Genomic DNA, 27,887 nt, shown 5'->3' on the forward strand with positions numbered 1-27,887 from the left:
TTTAAACAAAAACTCCAAAATACTAATGATCACTGGGATAAAACCAGTCCTTTTTTATTGCCTTCAGTGTGTTTGATTACCTTCTTCAACAGTTACGTTAGCATCTTTTCCAGTTTACTCTTTATTCTTCTTGATTGCTCCTTCAGTGTTTTCTTCCCACGTTACATTTTCAGTCTTTTGTGGACTTTTTCTGTTTTTCTCTTTTGTTCCCTTCTCCCCTCCTTTCCATTTTTCAAAAAATGAGAGAATTTTAAAGTAGTTATATAAAATTCCTCAAGTATTTTATGAGGGAGACATTCCCCTGTTCTTGTAAGAATTTTTAAATGGGTACAACTTTTTTGGAATGCAGTTTTGGAACTTATATTAAGTTTTGTTATCTGTTTATTTTTTTGGTTTCTTTCTTTTTAACTAGGCTCCACACCCAACATGGAGCTAAACTGAGTCACCCAGGTGCCCCTGTTTACATTTTTTGACCTATAATTTGATCATAAGGAAATAATCTGAATTTTGGATGTATGTCTGTATACAAAAGCAATCATAGTTTTATTTCTAATTGTGAAAAATTGGAAAGTCCATGTCCATAGTAATACAGGGTTTAAATGAATTATGGTATATCCATGGAATGGAATAATGTGCAGCTATTAAAGTGTTTACAGAGTTTTTTTATGGTATGAAAAGGTACAAATGCAGGGTGCCTGGGTGACTCAGTTGGTTAAGCGTCTGACTCTTGATTTTGGCTCAGGTCGTGATCGCAGGGTCATGGGATTGACCCCTGCGTTGGGCTCTGCACTCAGCACAGAGTCTGGGCATCCCTCTACCTCTGCTCCTCCTCCTCCCGCTCTATCTCTAAAATAAATAAAATCTTGAGAAGGTACAAATGCTAAGGAATAAAAAGCATGATTAAGTTGTATAAATGTGGCTTGATCTTAATTAAACTTAAATATGTATATTCTGTGTGTACGGGTGATGTCAGTATGAATATATTAGGAATATATATTCACCAAATAAGTATATTACAAATATTCCTAAATATTTAGAGTGATTCCCTGGATGAAATTATTGGTTATTTGTAATTTCTTTCTTTGTGCCTTTAAGAGTATGTATAACTTTCATAATCAGAAAAATGTACTTTATTTTTGAAAGGTATTTAGGATTTGATAGTGTTCATCAATAGAAATGATAAACATAGACTTGTGGTATGATTCAGACAGGCACCAGAGATTACACAATTATAACTGTGTTCAAATTTTATCATAGGTAAAATGTTGCTACTAGTGTAAGACTGAACTAATGAACAATTCCTTGTCAATTTTATAATTTTAGGGTTTTTTTATTATAAAAAATATACACTGTTGTAAAAAACTGAAACAATATAATGGTATTTAAAATGAATACTGGAAATTCCCTCTGTACCTGCTCTTTTTTTTTTTTTTAACACAAATAGGTTCACACTATTTTGTAGTTTTTTAACCTAATCATATATGATTCTTCCCTTAACTTGAAGACTATACTAAATATTTGAGGGCTTAAGAGAAGCAGAAACTAAGGACAAGATCATAATGGTAAATTTGCCTTTGTTGACCTTTCTTCTTCATGAAATCCATAATTGAAAATAGATTCTCTTTAAAACAGGGAAATTTTATAATCTTACAGAAAAATAAAATTTATTTTTCTTCAAATCTTCCTGTATTTGTATTTGGGTTTTTTGTTTGTTTGTTTTGAATTTTGGTACTATATTTTTATTATAGGCACAGGTACAGTACCAACAGCAGCATGAACAACAGAAAAAAGATTTAGAAATCCTCCATCAACGAAACATCCAGCAACTACAAAACAAATTATCTGAGTTGGAAGCAGCTAATAAAGACCTAACCGAAAGGAAATATAAAGGAGACTCTACCATCAGAGAACTTAAAACAAAACTGTCTAGTGTTGAAGAGGTATTGAACTTTGGGTTTGTTCCCCCCACCCCCAATTTAAAATAACATTTTAATTTGGTGACTTTATTACTTGTGGGCAGGCTGTTTCTCTGCTTTGCAAGGATGTCTTGGTGATCTTAGGGTAATCAGACATTGCAAAAAAAAAAAATTGAGAATCTAAAATCTGATGAATCTGGTAATTCAAAATAGAACTGAGGTAAACTTGGATATTTTTAGTTAGGGTCTTGAGGAGCAGCTCATTGACACAGCCTTTAGATTTTTCAGTGTACTTTTAATATCCACACAGTGTCTGTATAGCTCAGCATATTCAGTCTTGACAGGACTGGTTCTTTCAACCTACTTAACATGTCAAGACAACTACATGAAGTTGTGTCTAATAATAATAATGATATTAGTAATGATAATAGCTAAGGCATACTGAACATATGCTGTGTGACAGGTGCTGTTTAACTGCTTTACATATATTAACCCATTTAATTCTTATAACAATTATTTTAAAGAAGGTACTATTATCCCCATTTTGCAGATGATGAACTAAGGCACAGAGAGGTTAAGTAACTTGCCCAAGGTCACATGGCCAGTAAGTGGAAGAACAAGGATTGGAATCCTCTTATTTGCTTGTCTTTAGTACTCCCTTTTTCAGGCAACAGAGCCATTTTGAAAATCTTGCTGTAGTGACACATTGTTGATTTTTTGGCCCTGATGATAGACTCCTTCCTAGCATTATACATTATTGTCATGAATTAATCAGAAAACATAGATTTTGTTAAGTCTGTCATATTTAAATACAAAGATCACCAGTGTTACTCAAGCTTATGAGACTTCCCACTCCATTTCACCAGTCTCTTGTGCTTAGGAAACTCTAACGCTTGACTGATTTTTATGTTCCGATCCTCAGTATTCTGCCTCAGTAGGTGTTTTTAGTGCATCCTCCCTGCTCCCTTTACCTTTCATACCAATTTGTAAAGTACTGTAGCCTTCCTAGTACATTGGATAGTCATTATAATGCCATATGACTTCTTCTATCTTAGCCCTGAAATTGGCCACTTTAAAAACAGTGTGCTCTGTTATATGGGTTTTATATAATCTAATCAAACTATTTCTTCCAAGATTTGCTAAGACTTTAAAATTATGAGTCCTGGAAACTTTTTAAAAAAATTTTAATTGTAGTATAGTCAACATACAGTGTTATATTAGCTTCAGGTGTCCAATATAGTGTTTTAACACTTCCATACAACACCTGCTGCTCGTGACAAGTGCACTCCTTAATCCCCATCACCTATTTCACCCATCCCCTTTGGTAACCATCAGTTTGTTCTTAATAGTTAAGAGTCTGTTTCTTGGCTCTCTTTTTTTTCCCTTTGCTCATTTGTTTTGTTTCTTAAATTCCATGTATGAGTGAAATCATATGGTATTTGTCTTTCTCTGACTTATTTCACTTAGTGTTGTACTGTCTAGCTCCATCCATGTTGTTGCACTGGGAACTTTTTTTTAAACCTCTGAGTATTGTTACCTAATCATGTTAAATTTACCTTTTAGGCATTAGTGCCCCAAAAATAATTGCTGCCATTTATTATTTACTGTGTGCCAGGCATTATGCTAAGCAGTTTGCATTATGGTTTTTATGAAGATTAAGTGAAGTAATTTATGAAGTGTTTGTTATTTCTGTTTTACAAATGAGGGAATGGAGATTTAGGGAGGTTAAATAATTCCCAAGATTACACCAAAGAACCTAGATTTGTATTCAAGTCTGTCTGATAACAGGGTCTGTTTCTAAAACCAGTATGGCATAATACTATAAAATTACCTTGTAAAGTTTTGTTAAAAATGAAAATTATCTAGGAATACTATATCCTGGACTTGTGTATACTGGCAGTATTTGGTTGGTATTAGCTGATTGGGAAGTAATCTGTCCTAGATTTTTAAAAATCTGTTTTTAATTAACAATTATATTTGCTTGGTTTTGTTTTAAAGAGTGAACCAAGAGGAAATCCAGAAGTGTTAACATATTTGTTGACATGGAAAGATATTTATAATATATAAAGAAGGTTGATTATAAAACTGCACAGTATGAGCAGTTTTTTAAAAATCGGTATATATAGATAGAGCAAAATGTTAATTGTGGATCATGGTTGTCACCCTTGGCTACCCTTAGAATCCACTGCAAAGCTCTTTTTGTTTTGTTTTTTTTTTTAAAGATTTTATTTATTTATTTATGTGACAGAGACACAGCGAGAGAGGGAACACAAGCAGGGGGAGAGGGAGAAGCAGGCTTCCCGCGGAGCAGGGAGCCCGTTGTGGAGCTCGATCCCAGGACCCTGGGATCATGACCTGAGCCAAAGGCAGACGCTTAAGGACTGAGCCACCTAGGCGCCCCTCCATTGCAGAGCTCTTAAACGTCCTAGTGCCCAGGCCATACCTCATACTAACTATAAATAAGACTCTCTTGGGGATGGTACCAGGCATCAATAGGTTTTTTAAAGCTCCCTTGGTGATTTCAGTATGCATACTAGCTTGAGAACCACTGCTTATGTGGTAGAAAGATAGGCCTTTTTATTTGTTTATTTTATGTTTTTGAAATTCTAGTATAATGGACATTTACTACCCAAGTGATTTTTTTTTGAAGTGTAAATTTCAAGATACCAGAAAATCCTTGTTACTAGTTTTTAAAAGTTGTAGTAATTTATTCATAAATCAGGATTATTTTCCCTGTTGTCATTGAATTAGATATTAGTGTATTTTACAATTATATTTCAAGTCTACGAGTTACATACACCTTTAGAGTGTATATCTATATCTTTTAAAAAAAAATCAGTACTAGAACTTTAAAATTATTGAAGCCTTTTTTTAAATTTTAAACATCTTAATTATAAATAACCAGAGCAGCCAACTTCTCTTTTTCATACTGCATCATTTTTTTTCTTCCTCTAGGAGCTCCAGCGGGCTAAGCAAGAAGTCCTCTCTTTGCGGAGAGAGAATTCTACACTAGATGCCGAATGCCACGAAAAAGAAAAGCATATTAATCAGCTACAAACAAAAGTGGCTGTTTTAGAACAGGAAATCAAGGATAAGGACCAGCTTGTTTTAAGAACAAAAGAAGCATTTGATACAATCCAGGAACAAAAGGTCTATTTAAACATTTTTTTTAAAAAATTGGTGATCACATTTACAAGTGATGCTTTTCTTAAACACAAACATCCTATTAACTATTCATATTTAAAAAAATATGTATCAGGTTGCCTTAGAAGAGAATGGTGAGAAAAATCAGGTACAACTAGGAAAACTTGAAGCTACGATCAAATCATTATCAGCGGAACTTCTTAAGGTTTGTTTTTAAAAATAATAGAATATTAAATTTCATTAGGGTAAGAAAGAGATACAAATAAAGCTCTTTTACAGGCAAATGAAATTATCAAGAAGTTACAGGGGGATCTGAAAACTTTAATGGGTAAATTGAAACTGAAGAATACAGTAACTATTCAGCAAGAGAAACTCTTGGCTGAGAAGGAAGACAAATTACAAAAGGAACAAAAGGAATTACAAGATGTTGGACAGTCTCTCCGAATTAAAGAGCAAGAGGTAGTGAATATTTTATATTTTTGCGTGTGTGACTATTTGCAAAGTATAACAAATTTTCTCAGATGTATTTTTAAAATTTCTACTTTATTAGAGAAGAGCTTTCACTTTTTCCCCCCAAAAAGAACATGACTAGCTTCAACAGAAGTTAACCTATTTCAATTTGAAAAGTTAGTTATCATGACTCAGATACCTTGAGTGTTCATATATATGTACAGTATATGTGTATATACATGTATACATATACAGTGTTACATAGATGAGCTATAATTCATTTATTTAATAGTAGTTAATAGTAATTATTTAATTAATAGAAATACATTTAAGTATTTAGCCTTTATTATACTTATGATGAGGATTGACATTGCAGGTGTGCAAATTACAAGAACAGTTAGAAGCTACTGTTCAAAAGCTTGAAGAAAGCAAACAACTTCTAAAAAATAATGAAAAGTGTAAGTATTTTACCTTTTTATGTAAATGAGGTTTGCAATTGTGTTCTTAATCTGAAAATTTTATTTGAATTCATGAAAGTTTGGGTAAATCAAGATATTGCTACATCCAAATAATTTCGGTTTTAAATATATGGTCTTCATGTCTTTGCTATAGTAACTTGTATATCAACTGCCCTGTGAAACAGTTACCATTATAAAGAAAACCATATTACATGTGTCAGTAACCCAAAATTAAGTGTTGAAAATATTGACAGTAGTTTAAATTCTTTGCTAATTAAAGTTCTTCACTACTTATTTTAATTGCTGTATTTATCTAATAGTAATAACATGAATTATTTGAAACTAAAATATAAGATTAAACCTCTAACATTTTCTCAGTTTTTGTATTGGTTATCAGATAAGAGTGTGAACTTCAAATAAACTGTAAGATATCATTCTAGAAATGAAAGCCTTCAAAGAGATCCTTGACTAGCAGAAATACGTTTTGTTTTGTTTTGTTTTTTGAAAGATTTTATTTATTTATTTGACAGAGAGAGAAAGACTGCTAGAGGGAACACAAGCAGTGGGAGTGGGAGAGGGAGAAGCAGGCTTCCCGCCGGGCAGGGAGCCCAATGTGGGGCTCGATCCCAGGATCCCAGGTTCATGACCTGAGCCAAAGGCAGACACTTAACCGACTGAGCCACCCCGGTGCCCCAGAAATATATGCTTCTGATAGTAATAGCATAAGGAGTTCTATGTGGCGGTTGTTAAAATAAGAATCTTTAATGGCAAAAATTTAGGTGAACCTATATTCTCCTGTGATATAAGGTAGTTTTAAAGACTTAAAATTTTGGGGCACCTGGGTGGCTCAGTCGTTAAGCGTCTGCCTTTGGCTCAGGTCATGATCCTGGGGTCCTGGGATCGAGCCCCGCATCGGGCTCCCTGCTCTGCGGGAAGCCTGCTTCTCCCTCTCCCACTCCCCCTGCTTGTGTTCCTGCCCTTGCTATCTCTCTCTCTCTCTCTCTGTCAAATAAATAAGTAAAATCTTTAAAAAAATAAAGACAAAATTTTTTAAATCTCAATATAATTTTTAAATGTTTAAAGTTATTAGAAAAATAAAAATAGTCAAAATTCTTTACCTTGTTTTGTTTTATTTAAGTAATCACATGGCTAAATAAAGAACTAAATGAAAATCAGCTAGTGAGAAAGCAAGATGTATTGGGACCTTCTACCACTCCACCTGTACATCATTCTAGCAGCAACATAATCAGAAGTGGGATTTCTCCTAACTCTAATGTGGTAAGTTTTAAATTAAGATGTGAGTGGTCTGAGTAAATTACCTAAAACCAAAATATTCCCAGACTATGAGGAAGTCTCCATGACTTCAGGTGCTGGTACTAATATGACTTGAGTGAGGTAAAGGTTAAGTCCCACTTAGAAGTGAGACATACAGATATACTTGCTCCTAACAAAGAGGCTGTATTTCAAAAGCACACTGCTTAAAATTTTATTGGATGTATATGTTAACTAACTAGATTTTAAATAAAAATTTGAAATAAAAATATGAAAAAATTTAATTGGATATAGAAATCATTCAGTAATAACTAAAGTAATGCCAAATGTGCTGAAGAAGGAAGTATTCTGGGAGCCTTAAGAAGGGAGAATAAAGTTTGGGCTCAAGTTTGGAACTATGATAGGAGCCTAAACTGAATTCTATTTGAGAAAGAAAAAAAAAAAAAAGAGAGAAATGTCCTTTTATCAGTCAGCTCTAGATTCTAGAAGGAATTAGTTATGATATCTAAGCTCTCTAGCTCCTATGACCAGGGCTTTTGCTTTCTCCTTGCAAGAAATTAGGAGAAAATGAAGAGCAGCTCCTTACATATGGGAGCTGGCTTGGTACTATCAGCAAGGCCCTGGTATTGCTAGGAGAGCTAGCCTGGTACTCACAGCTAGGCTTTGGGGCTCTCCTGTTGAACATAACTAATTTCACAGAATATCAACATCAGGCAAGGCCACTCTGTGACTGTGACAGATCAAGAAAAAAATAAGACCACCTCATAATCATTTCTGAACACAATTTTGAAAAAATGAACATTGCCAAACCACAAAACGGGCAGGCATCCTCCTATCCTGGCTAACATGACTGACTGCTCCTTCTTTACCAATTACAGTTTTGGCCTTAATACATTCCTCCCGGGGCACCTGGGTGGCTCAGTTGGTTGGGCGACTGCCTTCGGCTCAGGTCATGATACTGGAGTCCCAGGATCGAGTCCCGCATCGGGCTCCCTGCTCGGCGGGGAGTCTGCTTCTCCCTCTGACCTCCCCTCTCTCATGCTCTCTCTCTCAAATAAATAAATAAATAAATAAATTTAAAAAAAAATACATTCCTCCCGACTTACCTAATTATGAAATAATCTAAGATTTATTTCAGATATTCAGTCATACAATTATCCCCATTTCCAGATAGCATCTGACCCACAACAAAGCCACACTTTATTAAACTGTCTCTTAAACCACCTAATACATATATGTCCAGTAAATAAGTCCCTTTTAACACCTGCATACTGCCACACCCCTCTTACTAGGTTTCCCACAGTATGCAGTCTCCATTGTTTGCAAGGAGCAGTAAATCCACAGTGTACACCTATAGGTATGTTTCTGGTAGTTTTTGATTGAAGAGCATTGGCAGAGGATTTAAAATGCAAATACCTAATTGAATTTTAAATCTATCCTACTAATTCAGATTGTACTTGATGTTTAAAAAAAGGAATAGATTTTTGCTAAATTGCAAAAAGGTGTGGAAAGAAATGCCCAGTACTGAATTACAAACTTGAAAAATTTGACAAGCTTAACCTTAATGACTTATGATAAATAGCTATGTAGAAGGTGTTTTTTGTTATGCAGCCAGTGATGTATACAATTGCTTCTTAAGGTTTGTGTTTCAGTTGTTCTCTTATAAACTCTTTTCATGGTATTTGTTAATGGTGGTGCCACCATATTGAAAATTAGTGGCAAAGCAAATTATTGTATGAATTAGTCCATTTAAGAACACATATCTTGGGGCGCCTGGGCTCAGTCGTTATGCATCTGCCTTCGGCTTGGGTCATAATCCCAGGGTCCTAGGATCAAGCCCCCCGTCGGGATCCCTGCTCAGCGGGAAGCCTGCTTCTCCTTCTCGCACTCCGCCTGCTTGTGTTCCTGCTCTCACTGTCTCTCTCTCTGTCAAATAAATAAATAAAATCTTTTTTTTTTTTTTTAGATTTATTTATTTGACAGACACAGTGAGAGAGGGAACACAAGCAGGGGGAGTAGGAGAGGGAAAAGCAGGCTTCCCACTGAGCAGGGAGCCCGACGTGGGGCTCGATCCCAGGACCCTGGGATCATGACTGGAGCTGAAGCAGATGCTTAACGACTCAGCCACCCAGGTGCCCCTAAATAAATAAAATCTTAAAAAACAAAACAAAACACATGTCTTGTTCTCATTCTGGCAGAAAATTATTTTTATATCTGATTGGCTTACTGATCTATGACTCCATCCTTCCCCCAGCCCCCTTTTCAGGAATGGAAGACATACATACGTATAGGGAACCAAGATGGTTCAAAGAGGTCATTGTTTAAACTCAGTTCAAAGACAAGTCCAGTGGCTTATTTTGTTAAGCTTGCACAGCCACTCTTTAGAAAGCTTAAAGTTATCCTAGCCTCATGCTATTATAATAAAGCAGAGTTTTGTGGTGTCATGATAAAATTGGCCTCTAAGATAGTGCTTTTAAGTATTATAACAGATGCTAGTCCCTCGTGGATCAGTAAATACTATTTAGAATTAATATCTCATCCTTAACCTTTTTATGTTTTCATTTTTAGGTTGATGGTAGACTGACTTACCCAACTTGTGGGATTGGTTATCCTGTCTCCTCTGCATTTGCATTCCAGAATACCTTTCCTCATCCTATATCTACCAAAAATACCATCCACCCAATTTCAGGACCAAAGGTAGACAAATTAACTAATACTTTTTTGGGGGAAAATGTAGCAACTTATTAACAAACAAATATTTTTTTATTTTAAATTTTAGTCTTTAGTCAGTTGCTATTAGGTAATAGATAAATATATTACCAAATATCTAGTTTATGCTTACAGGAAATTCTTTCTGTACTATATGGTATTTCTTGAGTGAGTATAATTTATAAAAAGCTGGACATCAGTCTGCTTAAATTTTATTTATTCCCATTCAACCTCTTATTCCATTTTTATTCATTCTCTATGACAACTCTCAAACCTGACTAGCATTACTGACTTCATACTGCTGATGTATTAGCTCTGGTGATATTTTTGGATTCTGTTGCCAGGATTTAAAGATCTGATAAGGCAGACTTATAGCATATTCTAAAATGTAGTTTTGGTGATATTATCTTAAATAGCATAGGCCTAGCATTTCATCCAATGTGATTTATTTACTAAGGCTTTTTTTTTTACCCCCTTGAGGAGTTCATCATCATTCTTATTACTAATGTCTTAGGGGTATATATTGTTTTCACATGTATTATAATTTTACTTTCACAATAATTTCATCCACCCAGACTGCCACTGATTCTATTTTCAGTCCTAACTTTAGGTGAAAATTGATTTTTTTGGGGTGCCTGGGTGGCTCAGTCAGTTAAGCATCTGCCTTCAGTTCAGGTCATGGTTCCAGGGTCCTGGGATTGAGCCCCGCATTGGGCTCCCTGCTCATTGGGGAGTCTGCTTCTCCCTCTCCCCCGCCCATCCCCTGCTTGTGCTTTCTCTCACTATCTCTCTCTCTCTCAAATAAATAAATAAAATCTTTAAAAAAAAAAAAGAAAATTGATTTTTTTTGTAAATCATAGAGACAAATGTTTTTGAAAAGAATTTTTTTTTAAGATTATTTTAGAGCGAGAACATGCACACAGGAGGGGAGGGGCAGAGGGAGAGGGAGAGAATCTGACTGCCCCCTGAGCATGGAGCCTGATGTCGGGCTCAATCTGACGACCCTGAGAACATGACCTGAGCTGAAATCAAGAATCAGATGCTTAACTGACTCAGCCATCCAGGCGTCCCTGAAAAGAATATTTTGAACTGAGGACTTTGAAATTGCTATTATAAACCCTTTATCAAATTAGTTTTGGGCTTCCTGAAAAATAAGCTGGCTGTGTTGCTTAGGCCTGTGCTTCTTCTTAACTCTTTAAGACTTTAACTATCATCTGAAGCTATTGATTATTCTCAGTGAAATGAGTTTTTATGCTTAGACTATCATTATGTAAAGAGTATTTAGGTACATTTAGCAGGCTTTTCTTGAATTGTTTGTTAAAGAGCATTAGATATGTATATTCACAGGAGTACTATTTTTTTTTTTTTACAGTGTTACCTAACTCTTATACTGTTAACTTTATTTGTCCATATTTTATTTGAAAATTTAAATTCCAGTATAATTAACATACAGTATTATATTAATTTCAGGTATACAATGTAGTGATTCAACAGTTATATATATTATTCAATATTCATCAAGATAAGTGTACACTTAATACCCTTCACTGATTTCACCCATTCCCTCACCCACCTCCCCTCTGGTAACCGTCATTTTGTCTTCTATAGTTTGTTTTTTGGTTTGTCTCTTTTTTTTCCCTTTGTTTTGTTTTGTTTTGTTTCTTAAATTCCACATGTGAGTGAAATCATGTGGTATTTGTTTTTCTTTGACTGACTTATTTCACATACTGTTATACCCTTACCTTCATCCATATTGTTGCAAATGGCAAGATTTCTTTCTTTTTTTTTATGTCTGGGCGGTATTACATTGTATATATATATCACGTCTTCTTGATCCATTCATCTATCAGTGGACACTTGGGCTGCTTCCAGAATTTGGCTATGATAAATAATGCTGCTATAAACGGGGGTATATATATCTTTTCAAATTAGTGTTTTCATATTCTTTGGGTAAATACCCAGTAGTGAAATTACTGGATCATATGGTATTCTATTTTTAATTTTTTGAGCAACCTCCATACTCTTTTACACAGTGGTTGCATCAGTTTGCATTCGCACCAACTGTGTGTGAGGGGTCCTTTTTCTCCACATCCTTGCCAACACTTCTTTCTTGAATACTATGTTCCTTAATATCAATATCAATATACTCAAATGTGATTGCATCTTGGGATCAATTTTTTTCTTGAGAATTTTGATTGAATTGCTTTTTCATTTTATTTTTAAGTTTTTAATTCCAGTTAGTTAATGTGCAGTATTATTAGTTTTAGGTATAAAATATAATAATTTAGCAGTTCTGTACATCACCTGGTGCTCATCACAAGTGCACTCCTTAATCCCCATCAACTATAGGATTTTTTTTTTTTTTAAAGATTTTATTATTTGACATAGAGAGAGAGACAGAGTGAGCACAAGCAGGGGGAGTGGCAGGCAGAGGCAGAGGGAGAAGCAGGCTCCCCACAGAGAAGGGGGAGCCCGATGTGGGACTCGATCCCAGGACTCCGGGATCATGACCTGAGCTGAAGGCGGTCGCTTAACCAACTGAGCCACCCAGGCGCCCAGTCCCCATCAACTATTTAACCCATCTCCCCACCTCTCTCCCTTCTGGTAACCATCAGATTGTTCTCTATAATTAAAAGTCTGTTTCTTACTTTGACACACACACACTCACTTTTTTCTTTGCTTGTTCTGTTTCTTAAATTCCACATATGAGTGAAATCATATGGTATTTGTCTTTCTCTGCCTGACATATATTTCACTTAGCATTATATTTTCTAGCTCCATCCATGTCGTCGCAAATGGCAAGATTTCATTCTTTTTATGGCTGAATACTATTCCATTGTGATATATACCACATCTTTTTCCATTCGTCAACTCATGGATACTTGGACTGTTTCCCTATCTTGACTATTATAAATAATGCTGCTGTAAACATAGGGATGCATGTATTCCTTTGAATAAGTGTTTTTGTATTCGTTGGGTAAATATCCAGTAGTACAATTGCTGGATCATAAGGTAGTTTTTTGTTTGTTTGTTTGTTTTTAAGATTTTATTTATTTATTTGATAGAGAGATAGAGAGCACAAGTAGGCAGAGAGAGAGGGAGAAGCAGATTCTCCACTGAGCAGGGAGCCTGACGCGGGGCTCGATCCCAGGACCCTGGGATCATGACCTGAGCCGAAGGCAGCCGCTTAACTGACTGAGCCACCCAGGCGCCCCCATAAGGTAGTTTTTTTTAACTTTTTGAGGAACCTCCACACTGTTTTTCAAATTGTTTTTTTTATTTCAAACAGCTTTCCAGGAATATATATAATGTCCAAAGTGAGCACAAGAAATACTACACATACTTTCCAGATAGTTACCTCGTTTATAGGTCTAAATATGACTTAAAAGATTACCTTTATAGTTCTTCAAGAATTGGAGGAATCGTTATAGCAAGGATATTCCTAAACATAGCAAGACTTTCAGGGTTTCCTATATCACTGATCTCCATATCCTTTTGATTATGTATCCCCAAAAATAAAAAAAAACAAAACAAAAGAAAACATAAAACAAAACACGTTGAGCTTGAATCTCTTATGAATATTTATTTGTGAATTGTATGCATATACTATTCACTACTGTATTATGTACAGTATAGTTTAGCGGTTAAGAAGGTGGAAACTGATGTTGGAGTTTAAATGCTGCCTTTATCAAGGGGAATTGGGCCAGCCACTGAAATACAAACAAAAAAGAAATCCAAAATCCAAAAATATTTGAAGTGTATACAGGGATGTATATATGTGTGTACCTCTGTATGTATGTTTGTATACATAAGAGTTTGTGTATTTAAGCAAAAATAGTACATGCCTAGTGTTCTGTGCCTTATTTCATTCAACAGTATTATGAAATAGGTCCATTTCCATGTATCAGAATGTTTTTGGGTTTTTTGGTTTTGTTTTTTTTTTTTTAAAGATTTTATTTATTTATTTGAGACAGAGAGAATGAGAGACAGAGAGCATGAGAGGGAGGAGGGTCAGAGGGAGAAGCAGACTCCCTGCTGAGCAGGGAGCCCGATGCGGGACTCGATCCCGGGACTCCAGGATCATGACCTGAGCCGAAGGCAGTCGCTTAACCAACTGAGCCACTCAGGCGCCCAGAATGTTTTTGTTATTTAATGATTTCTTTGTATATGGATGCGCTATAATTACTGCTGTGTTAATGGATGATCAGGTTGTTTTCCATCTAGGTATTCATACAGTGCTTTGGCAATTATATAATGGATTCATAACTCAGTAAGACAAAGAACCTAATTTAAAAATGGGAAAAAGAGGGGTGCCTGGGTGGTTCAGTCAGTTAAGCATCTGCTTTTGGCTCAGGTCATGATCTCAGGGTCCTGGGATTGAACCCTGCATAGGGCTCCCTGCTGGGCGGAGAGTCTGCTTCTCCCTCTCCCTCTGCCACTCACCCTGCTTGTGCTTCCCCTCTCTCTCTCTCTATCTTTCTCTCTCTCTTTGTGTCAAATAAATAAGTAAATAAAGTTGTTTTTTTTTTTTTTTAAATCCATGTAAATGTAATAGGAAAGATGAGAAAGTAGTGTTTTTGCTTCTAAGGTCTAGAAGAATGGAAGTATCCACTCATTTAGCATTGTGGAGCCAAAGTTATCTTTGACAAGTTGGCATTGTGGAAGAGGTGATAAAACCAACTCTTGGTAAAATGAAGTACGAATAGACATATACACAAAAATAAATTCCAGGGGCACCTGCCTGGCTCAGTCAGTAGAGTGTGCAGCTCTTGATCTCGGGGTAGTGAGTTTGAGCCCTATATTGGGCGTAGAGATTACATAAAAAAAAAAAAAAAAAAAAAAATCCCAGGTAGGTTAAAGATTGACATTTAAAAAGCAAAACTTTATGACCTTACAATTATTTCAAATAAGATACAAAAAAATACAAATGAACTGTTAAAAAATGGATAATTTGGGGTACATTTAAATGAAAAAATACCTGTATATCAAACCAAGTCAGACGATAAGCCAGAGATTGAGAGAAGATATTTATATCACATATAACCACCAATAATAAATATCCAGAATGTTAACTTACACAATTCTATAAGAAAAAGCTAAGCAGCTCAACAGAAAAGTGAACAAGAGATATATAAATAGGTAATTTATAGAAGAAAAACCTGAGTAGCCAATAAATATATTAAAAGATTTTAGGGGTGCCTGAGTGGCTCAGTGGGTTAAGTATCTGCCTTCAGCTCAGGTCATGATCTCCGGGTCTTGGGATCAGGCCCCATGTAGGGCTTCCTGCTCAGCAGGGAGCCTGCTTCTTCCTCTCCTGCTCCCCCTGCTTGTGCACACTCTCTCTCTTTCAAATAAATAAATAAAATCTATACAAAAATGAATTTAAAAGTAAAAAATATGGGAATAAGATTCAGATATTTCATCAAAATAAATACACTGATGTCAAATAAGCACATGAAAAGATGCTCAACTACCTCAAGTATTTTCTTTTTTAATGTGAATGTAATTGTTTTATTAGTTACTTTCTTGGAATATTTATTGATGCTGTATAGAAATGTAACTGATTTTTGTATGTTGATCTTTTATCCTGAAAACTTGCTAAACTCATTGAACTCATTATTAATGGCTCTTTGTGCATTGATATGATTATGTATTGTTTTTCTTTCATCAGTTAGGTATGTTAACTTTGAAATATTATATCAGCTTTGCATTCTTAGGATAAAATTCACTGAATTAAATGTTAAATCCAGTTGGTTGATTTTGTTTAGGTCCTCTGTGTCCTGTTGACTTTCTACTTGTACTATCAATTACTGAGAGGAATGTTGGTATCCAACTATTATAAGTGTTTCTATCATTTTTTCCTGTTACTTCTATCAGTTTTAGCTTCACACCTTCAGAAGCTCTTTTTTTTTTTTTTAAGATTTTATTTATTTGACAGAGAGACACAGCAAGAGAGGGAACACAGGCAGGGGGAATGGGAGAGGGAGAAGCAGGCTTCCCGCTGAACAGTGAGCCCGATGCAGGGCTTGATCCCAGGACCCTGGGATCATGACCTGAGCTGAAGGCAGATGCTTAACGACTGAGCCATCCAGGCGCCCCTAGAAGCTCTTTGATTGGGTACATATCTCTCTTGAATTATGTCCTCCTGGTTACTTAACCCTTTCATCATTATGTAATTTCCTTCTTAATTTTTGGTAATTTTCCATGCTCTGGGGTCTATTTTGTTTCATATGAATGTAGCTTCTCAGCCTTCCTTTTAAGTGATGTTCCCCTGGAATATCTTTTTCCACCCTTTTACTTTAAACCTATGTGTATCATACTTAAAATGGTTTCATCTAAAGAGTGTATCTTGTTTGTTGCCTTTGTTTTTCATTCTTTTGTTGTGCCTTTCTTGACTTCTTTTGATTATTTGAATATTTTTTAGTATTTCATTTTTTATTATATTTGTATATATATTTAGTGGTTGCTCCAGGCATCATATTACACATACTTTCAAGTGTGTATAGAATTAATATTTTGCCACTTCAAGTAGAATCTAAATACCTAAATACCATATAGTCCCGTTACCCTTTATGTTTTGGTATTCCATGTGTATTACATCTGTAGACATCAGAAACTTCATCAGACAATGCTGTAATTTTTGCTTTCAACCATTATACATATTTAAAATACTTGAACAGAGAGGCATAGTCCATTATATATTTATCCACTATTTACCATTTCTGTTGCTCTTCATTGCTCATGTCCATACTTCCCTCTGATATAATTTCCTGAATAATAGAACATACTTTAACATTTGTTTTAGAGGAAGTCTTTGGGAAATGAAGTCTCTTTCTCTTCATCTGGGAACACCTTTCTTTTACCTTCATCTCTGAATGATATTTTCTCTGGATATACAATTCTGTATTTATTTCATTTTCCTTATTTCATCTATTTTATTTTACTTAAGCACTTTAAAGATTTTTTCTACTGGGGCACCTGGGTGACTCAGTTGGTTAGGCAACTGCCTTCGGCTCGGCTTGTGATCTCAGGGTCCTGGGATCGAGCTCCACGTCGGGCTCCTTGCTCAGCAGGGAGTCTGCTTCTCCCTCTCCTTCTGCCTGCTACTCTAACTGCTTGTGCTCTCTCTCTGTCAAATGAATAAATAAAATCTTTAAAAAAAAAAAAAAGATTTTTTTCTACTTCCTTCAGACCTCCATGATTTCTGATGAGAAATCTGCAGTAAATTCAAGTATATATAATGCATCCTTTTTTCTCTGGTTGCTTTCATGATTGTTTTTCTTTGGTTTTCAGCATTTATCAGTGGTGTGTCTGGTCATAGATTTCTTTGACTATCCTTTTAGGGATTTGCTAAGCTTCTTGAATCTATGAATTGATATCTTCTGCCAAATTTTGGAAGTGTTCAACCATTATATATTTCTTGAAATATTTTTTCTGCACTATACACTTCCTTCTCTCTTTCAGGGATTCAAATGACATGAATGTTAGATCTTTGTCTACTTTACCATAGGTCCACAGGCTCTGTCTTTTCTTCCTTTCTTAAATTTTTTTTTTCTGTTTTTCAGATTTGATTATTTCTATTGATCTTCAAGTTTACTCTTTTTCTGTAATGTCCATCCTGTTACAAAACCCATCCAGCGAATTTTTTCCATTCTTAAATTTTCTTTTTTTTTTTTTTTTAAAGATTTTATTTATTTGTCAGAGAGAGACACATGTACAGCAGGGGGAGTGGCAGGCAGAGGGAGAAGCAGGCTCCCCGCTGAGCAAGGAGCCTGATGCCGTACTGGATCCCAGGACCCTGGGATCATGACCTGAGCCAAAGGCAGATGCTTAACCAACTGAGCCACCCACCCAAATGACCCTCCAGTCTTAAATTTTCATTTGTTTCTTTTTTATATTACCATTTTTTTATGAAGACTTGGTTTTTTTTACATTTATTTCAATTGTGTTCACCTCTACTTCTTAGAGCCTGACTATAATAGATGTTTTAAGTATTTTTTTTAAAAAGATTTTATTTGAGAGCGCATGCATTTGTGCTCACACGCAAGCAGGGGGAGGGACAAAGGGGGGGCAGGGGAAGGACAAGTAGACTCCTGGCTGAGTGTGGAACCTGACTGGGGGTTTGATACCACAACCCCGAGATCATGACCTGAGATGAAACTAAGAGTCAGATGCTTAACTGATTGAGTCACCCAAGCACCCCAATATTTTTCTGATAATTTCAGTATTTTTGTCATCTTGGAATTGACTACATCTGTTGGCTTGTCTTTTACATTGTGAATTGCTTAGATTTTCCTGTTTTTTTTTTTTTTTTTTTTAAGATTTTATTTATTTATTTGACAGAGAGAGACACAGCAAGAGAGGGAACACAAGCAGGGGGAGTGGGAGAGGGAGAAGCAAGCTCCCCGCCAAGCAGGGAGCCTCATGCGGGGCTCGATCCCAGGACCCTGGGATCATGACCTGAGCCGAAGGCAGACACTTATTGACTGAGCCAACCAGGCGCCCCCTGTTTTTTTATTATTTTGGATTGTGTGTGGATCAAATAACACTATGAGGCTTTAGATCTTAAATCCTAAGGAGAATGTGATTTTTTTTTTTTTTTTAAGCAGTTTTCTTAGGGTCAAGTTGCAGGTTCTGAATTGCCTTGTGTAGGCCTCAGTTTTTATGGCAGTTTAGTCTATAAAGACTTTGCCATGTTATTTGGATCTGTGTGTGCATCATCTGGTGGGTGTTCTGTGATCTGGACAGTGGTTTACCCCATAGTTCGCTTCTCTTTGGTATGTTAATTAGGGTTATATCTTGCATGTCCAGACTGGAAATGAACCCAGGAATTCATGCACATCTTTATGGGATCTCTTTCTTGAGTTCCTTTCTATGATTTGTCCTGAATTTCCAGGATCCTTCCTGGTTTCTGGCTAGAAAGCATTGAACTGAGTTTTCCTACTGTGTCATGCAGTTTATGTCCTTGTTCTGCATTTGGTACCAAGTATTGGGAGGACAGAAAGAAAAAAATAATGAGGATTTGCCCTATAGTTTTGAGCTTATACTGCCCCTAGTCAGAGGGTGTGATTCCTTTTCTTTAGAGTTTTAGGTGCCTGTCTGACCACTTTTAGTGTCACCATCATCCCTTTGGATTCTACTTTCACAGAATTGCCTTAGGATTAGGGCAGAAGAGAATCATTAAAGGGCTGGGGGTGGGGGGGCTCTTTTTTTGACCTTTAAGGAGCTTCTTTCTTTATTTTTCAGAGTAGAAAGAATCTACCTTGATAATAATATTTTACTATGGCTTCCTCAGTATTTACCTGACATACCATTTTCTATACTTTTACATACTGCATCTTTATATTTAAAGTGGATTTCTTTAGTTATAATTGACTTACATTTTTATCCATTCTGACATTGCCTTTGACAATTTAAAATTTAATGTATATACTGCTAAGGCTTATCATCTTGATGTTTGTTTTCTACCTATACCGTCCGTTGTCTCTTTTCTTGTCTTTCCAATTAATTGCTCATTTCATTTTGCATTCCATTTTATCTCTACATTGGGCTTTGTTTAATTTTCTTTTTTTTTTTTTTTAAGATTTTATTTATTTATTTGAGAGCGAGAGCATGAGAGGGGGGAGGGTCAGAGTGAGAAGCAGACTCCCTGCTGAGCAGGGAGCCCGATGCGGGACTTGATCCTGGGACTCCAGGATCATGACCTGAGCCGAAGGCAGTCGCTTAACCAACTGAGCCACCCAGGCGCCCGCTTTGTTTAATTTTCTTTTTGTTTGCTGTAGAGTTTGTAATATATGTCCTTATCTTTTCATTCTATCTTTGTATAATATGCTACTTCCTATCTAATATATGAACCTTGCAATTATAATTGTTTTTTCATGTCCCTCTGTTAACTATTAAGATTTTCTACATTTGTTAACACACTTTTTTATTTTGCTTTAAACAATCAAGTGTCTTTTGGGATGCCTGGGTGGCTCAGTTGGTTAAGCATCTGCCTTCAGCTCAGGTCATGATCCCAGTGTCATAGGATCGAGTCCCACATCGGGCTCCCTACTCAGCAGGGAACCTACTTCTCCCTCTGCCTGCCACTCCCCCTGCTTGTGCTCTCTTTCTGACAAATAAAAATCTTTAAAAAAATAAACAAGTGTCTTTTAAAGAAATCAAACAATAAGAAAAAGGTTCTTTTGGTTTACTCATATATTTACCATTTTACATGCTCTATTTCTTTGTGTAGATCTGAAGTTTCATCTGATAACATTTTCCTTTCTTCTGGGTAACTAAGATTTCTTACAGTGCAGATATTTAAGATGGCTTCTGTGGGCAATTAATACTTCCTGCTTTTGTCTTACAACACTTTTATTTTTACTTCATTTTCTCTGCATATAGAATTCTAGGTTTACATGGTTTTTTTAATTGAAATATAGTTGACACACAATGTTACATGAGTTTCAGGTATACAGCCTAGAGATTGACAACACTATATTATGCTATCCTGACCACAAGTATAGCTGTCATACGTCACTAGATGACACTGTTACAAGAGCATTGACTGTATTCCCTATGCTGTGCCTTTCATCTCTATAACTTATTCATTCCATAAATGGAAGTCTACATATCATACTTCCCTTCACCCATTTTGCCTACTCACCCACTCCTCTCCCCTCTGGTAACCACCAGTTATTTTATTTTTTTAAAGATTTTATTTGAGATAGATGGAGAGAGAGAGCGCACGCGAGTGTGCACAAGCACGAGCCAGGGGAGAGGGAGAGGGAGAAGCAGGTTCTCCACTGAGCAGGGATTCCGACTAGGGGCTCCATCCCAGGACCAGGGGATTATGACCTGAGCTGAAGTTAGACGCTTAACCAACTGAGCCACCCTGGTGCCCCTCTGTAGAAAATTTAGTATTATTTGTTGTAGTTCTTCTTTTTTTTTAAATTTTTTATTGTTACGTTAATCACCATACATTACATCGTTAGTTTTAGATGAAGTGTTCCATGATTCATTGTTTGTGCATAACACCCAGTGCTCCGTGCAGTACGTGCCCTCTTTAATACCCATCACCAGGCTAACCCATCCTCCCACCCCCCTTCCCTCTAGAACCCTCAGTTTGTTTTTCAGAGTCCATAGTCTCTCATGGTTCGTCTCCCCCTCCAATTTCCCCCCCTTCATTCTTCCCCTCCTGCTATCTTCTTCTTTTATTTGTTGTAGTTCTGTGAAGAATGCTGTTGGTATTTTGATAGGGATTGCATTGAATCTGTAGATTACTTTGGATAGTATGGACATTTTTACAAAATTAATTCTTCCAGTCCATGAACATGATATATCTTTCCATTTGTGTTTCATCAGTGTTTTATAGTTTTCAGAGTGTATGTCTTTCACTTGTCGGTTAAGTTTATTCTTAGGTATTTTATTCTTTCTAGTGCAATTATAAATGGGTTTGTTTTTTGTTTTTTAAGATGCTTAATTTTCATCCATGGGTTTTATTCAGTGTATCTAAAATTTTTTATTTTATTTATTTGAGAGAGGGAGAGCGCGCACGCGCATGTGTGCACATGAGTCGGGGGGAGGGGCAAAGGGAGAAGGAGAAGCAGACTCCCTGCTGAGTGTGGAGCCCGATGTGGGGTTTTTGATTCCAGGACACTGAGCTCATGACCTGAGCCAGAGTCAGATGCTTAACTGACAGAGCCACCCAGGTGCCCCTAAAATTTTATTGATGAGCTTTAGAACTTTCCAGTTACATTTTAAGTGAGATTATTGAGGTATCATTTACACACAGTAGAATTCAACTTTTGTAGTGTATTCCACTTAAAAAAAATTCTGTGGTAAAATACATATAACATACAATTCACTGCCTTAACCTTTTTAAGGATTTATTTATTTATTTGAGATAGAGTAAGCATGAGCAGGGGGACAGAGAGAGAGGGAGAAGCAGGCTGAAGTCAGATGCTTAACCGACTAAGCCACCCAGGCGCCCTTTAACCTTTTTAAAATTTAGAATTAAAAATTGTGTATACAGTGGCAGTGATGTTAAATACATTCATAATGTTGTGCATCCATCACCACCAACCATCTCCAGAATTCTTTTCATCTTGTAAAACTGAAACTCCATACCCATTAACCATTCATTTCCCAGTTTCCCCCCATGCCTCCCAGCTCCTGGTAACCACAGTTCTACTTTCTGTCTCTATGATTTTGACTATTCTAAATACCTCATATAAAGTGGAATCATCACATAGAATTTGTCTTTTTGTGACTGGCTTACTTCACTTAGCATGTGTCGTTGGGGTTCATCCCGATTGTATCATATGTCAGGATTCGTTCCAGGTGCTGAATAATCTTCCATTGTATGTATATAACACATATGGCTTATCTGTTTATCTTTTTTTTTTTTTTAAGATTTTATTTATTTATTTGACAGAGAGAGACACAGCAAGAGAGGGAACACAAGCAGGGGGATGAAAGAGGGAGAAGCAGGCTTCCCAGCGAGCAGGGAGCCCAATGCGGGGCTCTATCCTAGGACCCTGGAATCATGACCTGAGCTGAAGGCAGCCGCTTAACGACTGAGCCACCCAGGCACCCCTCTGTTTATCTGTTGATGGACAATTGAGTTGCTTCCATGTTTAGCTATTGAGAATAATGCTTCTATGAACATGGGTGTACAAATATGTCTTCAAGCCCTGTTTTCATTTCTTTTGAGTATATACCCAGAAGTAGAATTGCTGGTAGCAATTTTATTTTTAATTTTTTGAGAAACTGCCATAATGTTTTCCCTAGTGGTTGTACCATTTTACATTCCCACTATTAAGGTACAAGAGTTCTAGTTTTTCCATATCCTTGCCAACACTTGTCTTATTTATTTTTTTAAACAGTAGCCATTCTGGGGTGCCTGGGTGGCTCAGTCGGTTAAGCATCTGCCTTCGGCTCAGGTCATGATCCCAGGGGCCTGGGATTGAGCCCCGCGTTGGGCTCCCTCCTCAGCGGAGAGCCTGCTTATCCCTCTGCCCACCCCCCCACCACTTGTTCTCTCTCACTCTCTCAAATAAATAAATAAATCTTTAAAAATAAATAAATAAATAATAAGCCATCCTAATGGGTATGAGGAGGTATCTCATTGTAGTTTTGATTTACATTGCCCTAATGATCAGTGATGTTGAGCATCTTTTTATATGCTCTTGGCTATCTGTATATTTTCTTTGGAGAGGTGCTTATTCAGATTATTTGCCCACCTTTTTTTTTTAAGTTTTAATTTTAATTCCAGTTAGTTAACATAGTGTTGTATTAGTTTCAGGTGTACAGTATAGTAAGTCAACAAATCCATGCATCACCTAGTGCTCATCACAAGTGCACTCCTTAATCCCCATCAGCTATTTATTTAGCCCACCCACCACCCTTTCGGTAACCATCTTTGTTCTCTATAATTAAGAGTCTGTTTCTTATTTGTCTTTCTCTCTCTCATATTTTTTTCCCCTTTGCTTGTTTTAGTTTCTTAAATTCCACATATGAATGAAATCTTATGGTATTTGTCTTTCTATGACCTATTTTGCTTAGCATTATAGCTCTACCATGTCATTGCAAATGGCAAGATTTCATTCTTTATAGCTCAATAATACTCCATTTTGTGTGTGTGTGTATGTGTATGTATGTGTATATATGGATACATTTATCCATTCCTCAGTTGATGGACACCCAGGCCACTTCCATAACTTAGCTATACTGCTGTAAACATAGGGGTGCATGGAATTGTTTTCTTAATTTCCCTTTCTGCTACTTCATTATTAGTGTTATAGTATTACAGAAACACAACCAATTACTGTATATTAATTTTGTATCCTGCAATTTTACTGAGTTCACTTATTCTAGTAGTTTTTTTGTAGAGCCTTTAGGGTTTTCTATGTATGGTATCTGTAAATAGTGACTGTTTAACTTATTCCTTATCAATTTGTATGCCTTTTGTCTTATTGCTGTGGCTAGGACTTCCAGTACCATGTTGACTAAAAGTAGCTAGAGTGGACATCCTTGTGCTGTTCCTGATCTTAGGGAAAAAAATTTCAGTTTCTCACCATTCAGTATGATGTTGGCTGAGGGTTTGTCATATATGGCTTTTACTATGTTGAGGTATGTTTTCTCTAAATGCACTTTGTTGAGAATTTTTATCATGAATGAATGTTGAATTCGTTAAATGCTTTTTCTTTACCTATTGAGATCATGTGTTTTTTTTTATTTTGTTAATGTGGTGTTTCACATATTGATTGATTCGCAGATACTGAACCATCCTTGCATCCCCAGAATAAATCCCGCTTGATTGTGGTGAATGATGCTTTTTTTTCTCCCCCAAGATTGATTGATTGATTGATTGGTTGATTGATTTTAGAGATAGAGTGCGAGCAGTGGGGAGGGGCACAGAGAGAGGGAGAGAATCCCCAAGCAGACTCCCTCAATGAGCTCAGAGCCTGATGTGGGGCGTGAATGATGTTTTTATTATACTGTTGTATGTCGTTTGCTACTTTTGCTGAGGATTTTTACATCTGTGTTCTTCAGGGATATGGTCTGTAGTTTTCCTTTTTTGAAGTGTCTTTGATTTTGATATGAGGGTAATGCTGGTCTTGGAGAATGTATCCTGAAGCTTTCCTTCCTGTCCTATTTTTTGGAATAGATTGAAGTGAAAATAGATATTAATTATTCTTTAAATATTAGGTAGAATTCACCTGTGAATCCATCTGGTTCTGGACTTTGATTTGTTGGGAATTTTTTGGGGGGGGAGATTTTATTTATTTATTTTAGAGAGTGCAAGTGGGGAAAGGGGCAGAGAGAGAGGGAGAGAGAATCTGAAGCAGACTCCGTGCTGAGTGCAGAGCCCAACGTGGGGCTCAATCACACAACCCTGAGATCATGACCTGAGCCGAAATCAAGAGTTAGATGCTTACCGACTGAGTCACTCAGGTCTCCCAGGAATTTTTTGATTACTGATTTAATTTATTGACTGGAAGTTGGTCTGAACTGTTCAGATTTTCTGTTTCTTAATTCAGTTTTGGAAGATTGTATGTTTTTAGGAATTTGTCCATTTCTTCTTGGTTGCCCAATTTTAGCATAAAATTTTTCATTTTAGTTTCTTGCAATCCTTTGTGTTTCTTTTTTCTTCATGAGTCTAGCTAAAAGTTTGTCAGTTTTATTGATATTTTCAAAGAACCACCTGATTTCATTGATCTCTTCAAGTGTTTTTTTAGTCTCTGTTTCATTTATTTCTGCTCTAATCTTTATTTTTCCCCTCTCACTGCTTTGGGCTTTCTTTTCTAGTTCCTTTAGATGTAAAATTAGATAGTTTGAGATTTTTCTTGTTTTTTGAGGGAGGCCTTTATCACTATAAATTTTCCTTTGAGAATTGCTTTAGTTGCATCCTACAGACTTTGGACCAGTGTGTTTTCATTTTCTTTTGTCTTCATGTCACTTTTGATTTCCTCCTTGATTTCTTCATTGACCAGTGGGTATTTAGTAGCATGTTGTTTAGGCTCCATGTGTTTATGCTTTTTCCGTTTTTTTTTCTTGTAAATTTCTTGTTTCATAACAGTTGTGGTTGGAAGTGATGGTTGATATGATTTCAGTCTTATATTTATTGAGATTGTTTTGTGACCTAATAACGTGATCTGTCCTGGAAAATGTTTCATGTGATTTTAAAGCAATGTGTATTCTGTTGTTTTGGGATGGAATGTTCTATATATATCTGTTAAGTCTATCTGGTCTAATATGTTATGCAAAGACACTGTTTCCTTTTTAATTTTTTGCCTGAATGAAGTATCCATTAATGTAAGTGGGGTGTTAAAAAGTCCCCTACTATCATTGTATTACTGTCATTTTCTCCCTTCACATCTGTTAATATTTGCTTATTAAGTGCTCCAATGGTGAGTACATAGATATTTACAATTGTTGTATCCCCTTGTTGGATTGATCCCTTTATTATTATGTAATGCCCTTCTTTGTTTCTTGTTACACTTTAATGTCTGTGTTGTCTGATATAAGTATTACTACCTAGGCTTTATTTCGCTTCCATTTGCATGGAATATCTTTTTCATCACTTCACTTTTAGTCTTCATGTGTCTTTAGGTCTGAAGTGAGTCTCTTGCAGGAAGCATATAGATGGGGCTTGTTTTGTTATCCATTCTGTCACCCTGTGTATTGACTGGACCATTTAGATCATTTATATTTAAAGTAATTATTGATAGGTATGTACTTAATGCCACTTTATTGTTTTCTGTTTGTTTTTGTAGTTTTTCTCTGTTCCTTTCTTCTGTTGCTCTCTTGTGATTGATGACTTTCTTAATATTAGGCTTGGATTTCTTTCTTTTTTGTGTATCTAGTATAAGTTTTTGGTTGATGGTTACCGTGAAGTTCATATATAACATCTTAAGTATTTAACAGTCTGTATTAACTTGATGGTCACTTAATTTCCAAGACATTGTAAAAGAACTTTATTTTACTCTCCCCCTCTTCACCGTTTTTGTGTTTTCATGGTTTACAGCTTTTTATTTCACGAGTCCCCTTAACTAAAGTTTAAAGATTTTATTTATCTTAGAGAACATGCATGTGAGCAGTGGAGGAGCAGAGGGAGAGGGAGGGGGAAAGAATCTCCAGCGGACTCTGTGCTGAGTGTGGAGCCCACCATGGGGCTCAGTCTCTCGACCCTGAGATCATGACCTGAGCTGAAACCAGGAGTCAGATGCTTAATGACTGAGCCACCCAGGAACCCCTCCTAATTTTCTTCTAATTATGGCCTTTTCTTTTCCACTTAAAGGAGTCTCTTTAGAAAGTGACTTTTTCTCTGGGTGCTTTTAAGATTTTCTTTTTTTTCGTTGATTTTTTTTTTCCAGCAACTTATTTATGATATGCCTTGGTGTGGTACATGTATATCATCAATTAGGGCTTTTTATTGAGGACTTGTTATCAGGGGTTAATGGTTGACAGCTTGGAAAATTTTAGTCATTATTTCACTCTCTTTTTTTTCTGTTATTTCCTTTCAGTATTCTAGTTACACACAGTTGATCACATATTTTTCCATTGAGACTGTTCATTTATTTTTTTATGCTTCATTTTATATTCTAATGTTCTGTCTTAAAGTTTACCAGTCTTTATTTCTGTAGTGTTTAATATGCTGTTATTTCTGTCCAGTGAGAAATCTGTATTTTAGATAATGAATATGTCATCTCTGCAATTTCAGTTTTACTCTTTTTTATACCTTTCATTTTTCCCATACTTTTGATTTCCATTAAATACTTGTTCATAATTATCATTGTTCTAACATCTCTGTCCTTGTTCTATTATCATTTCTGTCATTTCTGGATCTGTTTTATTGATTGTTTTTTTCTTGGTGTTTTCACATTTTCTTCCTTATTGTCATCTCTAGTAATTTTTGATAGAATGTGGAACATTTTCAGTGGTTACATTGTTGACTGTATGGATTTTGTTATCTTCCTTTTTTAAAGAGTGGCTGCTATTTAAGTTAGTTTGGGGTTCCTTTCATCCCTTTGGAGCATTCTGGGGTTTTTTGTTTTTTTCTTTAGCTTGACTTCGGTGCATCTAGGGTAGCTTTTACTCAAGGGACAGTTCATCCCTTCTATAAAGCTATGATCCTTCCTGGCTCTTCACTGAATGCCCTAAATGATTACCAAGGACTTTCAACTTTGACTCCATGATTATGAGCCTTGGGAATTGTTTAAGTTAAAACTCCCATTTCTTTTTTTAGTCTTGTGGAGATTTTTCCCTATGCATGTGTCTAGTGCTGAGGAAAAACTTAAAGGGACCCATGTGCAGATTTCCAGAGATTTTTCTCTTTATATGTTCTTTTTTTAATTTTTTCATTTATTTGAGAGAGAGTGAGGAAGTGAACATAAGCAGGAGGAGGGGCAGAGGGAGAGGAGAGAGAATCCCAAGCAGACTCCACACTGAG

At 36.1% G+C, this 27,887-nt stretch overlaps 1 protein-coding gene across 2 annotated transcripts in view; it reads left to right on the plus strand.

The window, feature by feature from the left end:
- The window catches only part of SASS6 (SAS-6 centriolar assembly protein), a 53,827-nt gene that overhangs the window by 19,267 nt on the left and 6,673 nt on the right, over positions 1 to 27,887 (plus strand). For both annotated transcript variants that reach the window (XM_035017934.1, XM_035017935.1), the window contains exons 8-14: positions 1,749 to 1,940; positions 4,872 to 5,066; positions 5,176 to 5,265; positions 5,340 to 5,519; positions 5,887 to 5,968; positions 7,107 to 7,246; positions 9,809 to 9,937. In XM_035017934.1, coding sequence (XP_034873825.1) covers positions 1,749 to 1,940; positions 4,872 to 5,066; positions 5,176 to 5,265; positions 5,340 to 5,519; positions 5,887 to 5,968; positions 7,107 to 7,246; positions 9,809 to 9,937 — 1,008 coding nt within the window. The remainder of the gene's footprint in view (positions 1 to 1,748; positions 1,941 to 4,871; positions 5,067 to 5,175; positions 5,266 to 5,339; positions 5,520 to 5,886; positions 5,969 to 7,106; positions 7,247 to 9,808; positions 9,938 to 27,887) is intronic.

The sequence above is a fragment of the Mirounga leonina genome, unplaced genomic scaffold, assembly GCF_011800145.1.
Source record: "Mirounga leonina isolate KUSES-001 unplaced genomic scaffold, KU_Mleo_1.0 Mir_173, whole genome shotgun sequence".
Classification (NCBI taxonomy): domain Eukaryota; kingdom Metazoa; phylum Chordata; class Mammalia; order Carnivora; family Phocidae; genus Mirounga; species Mirounga leonina.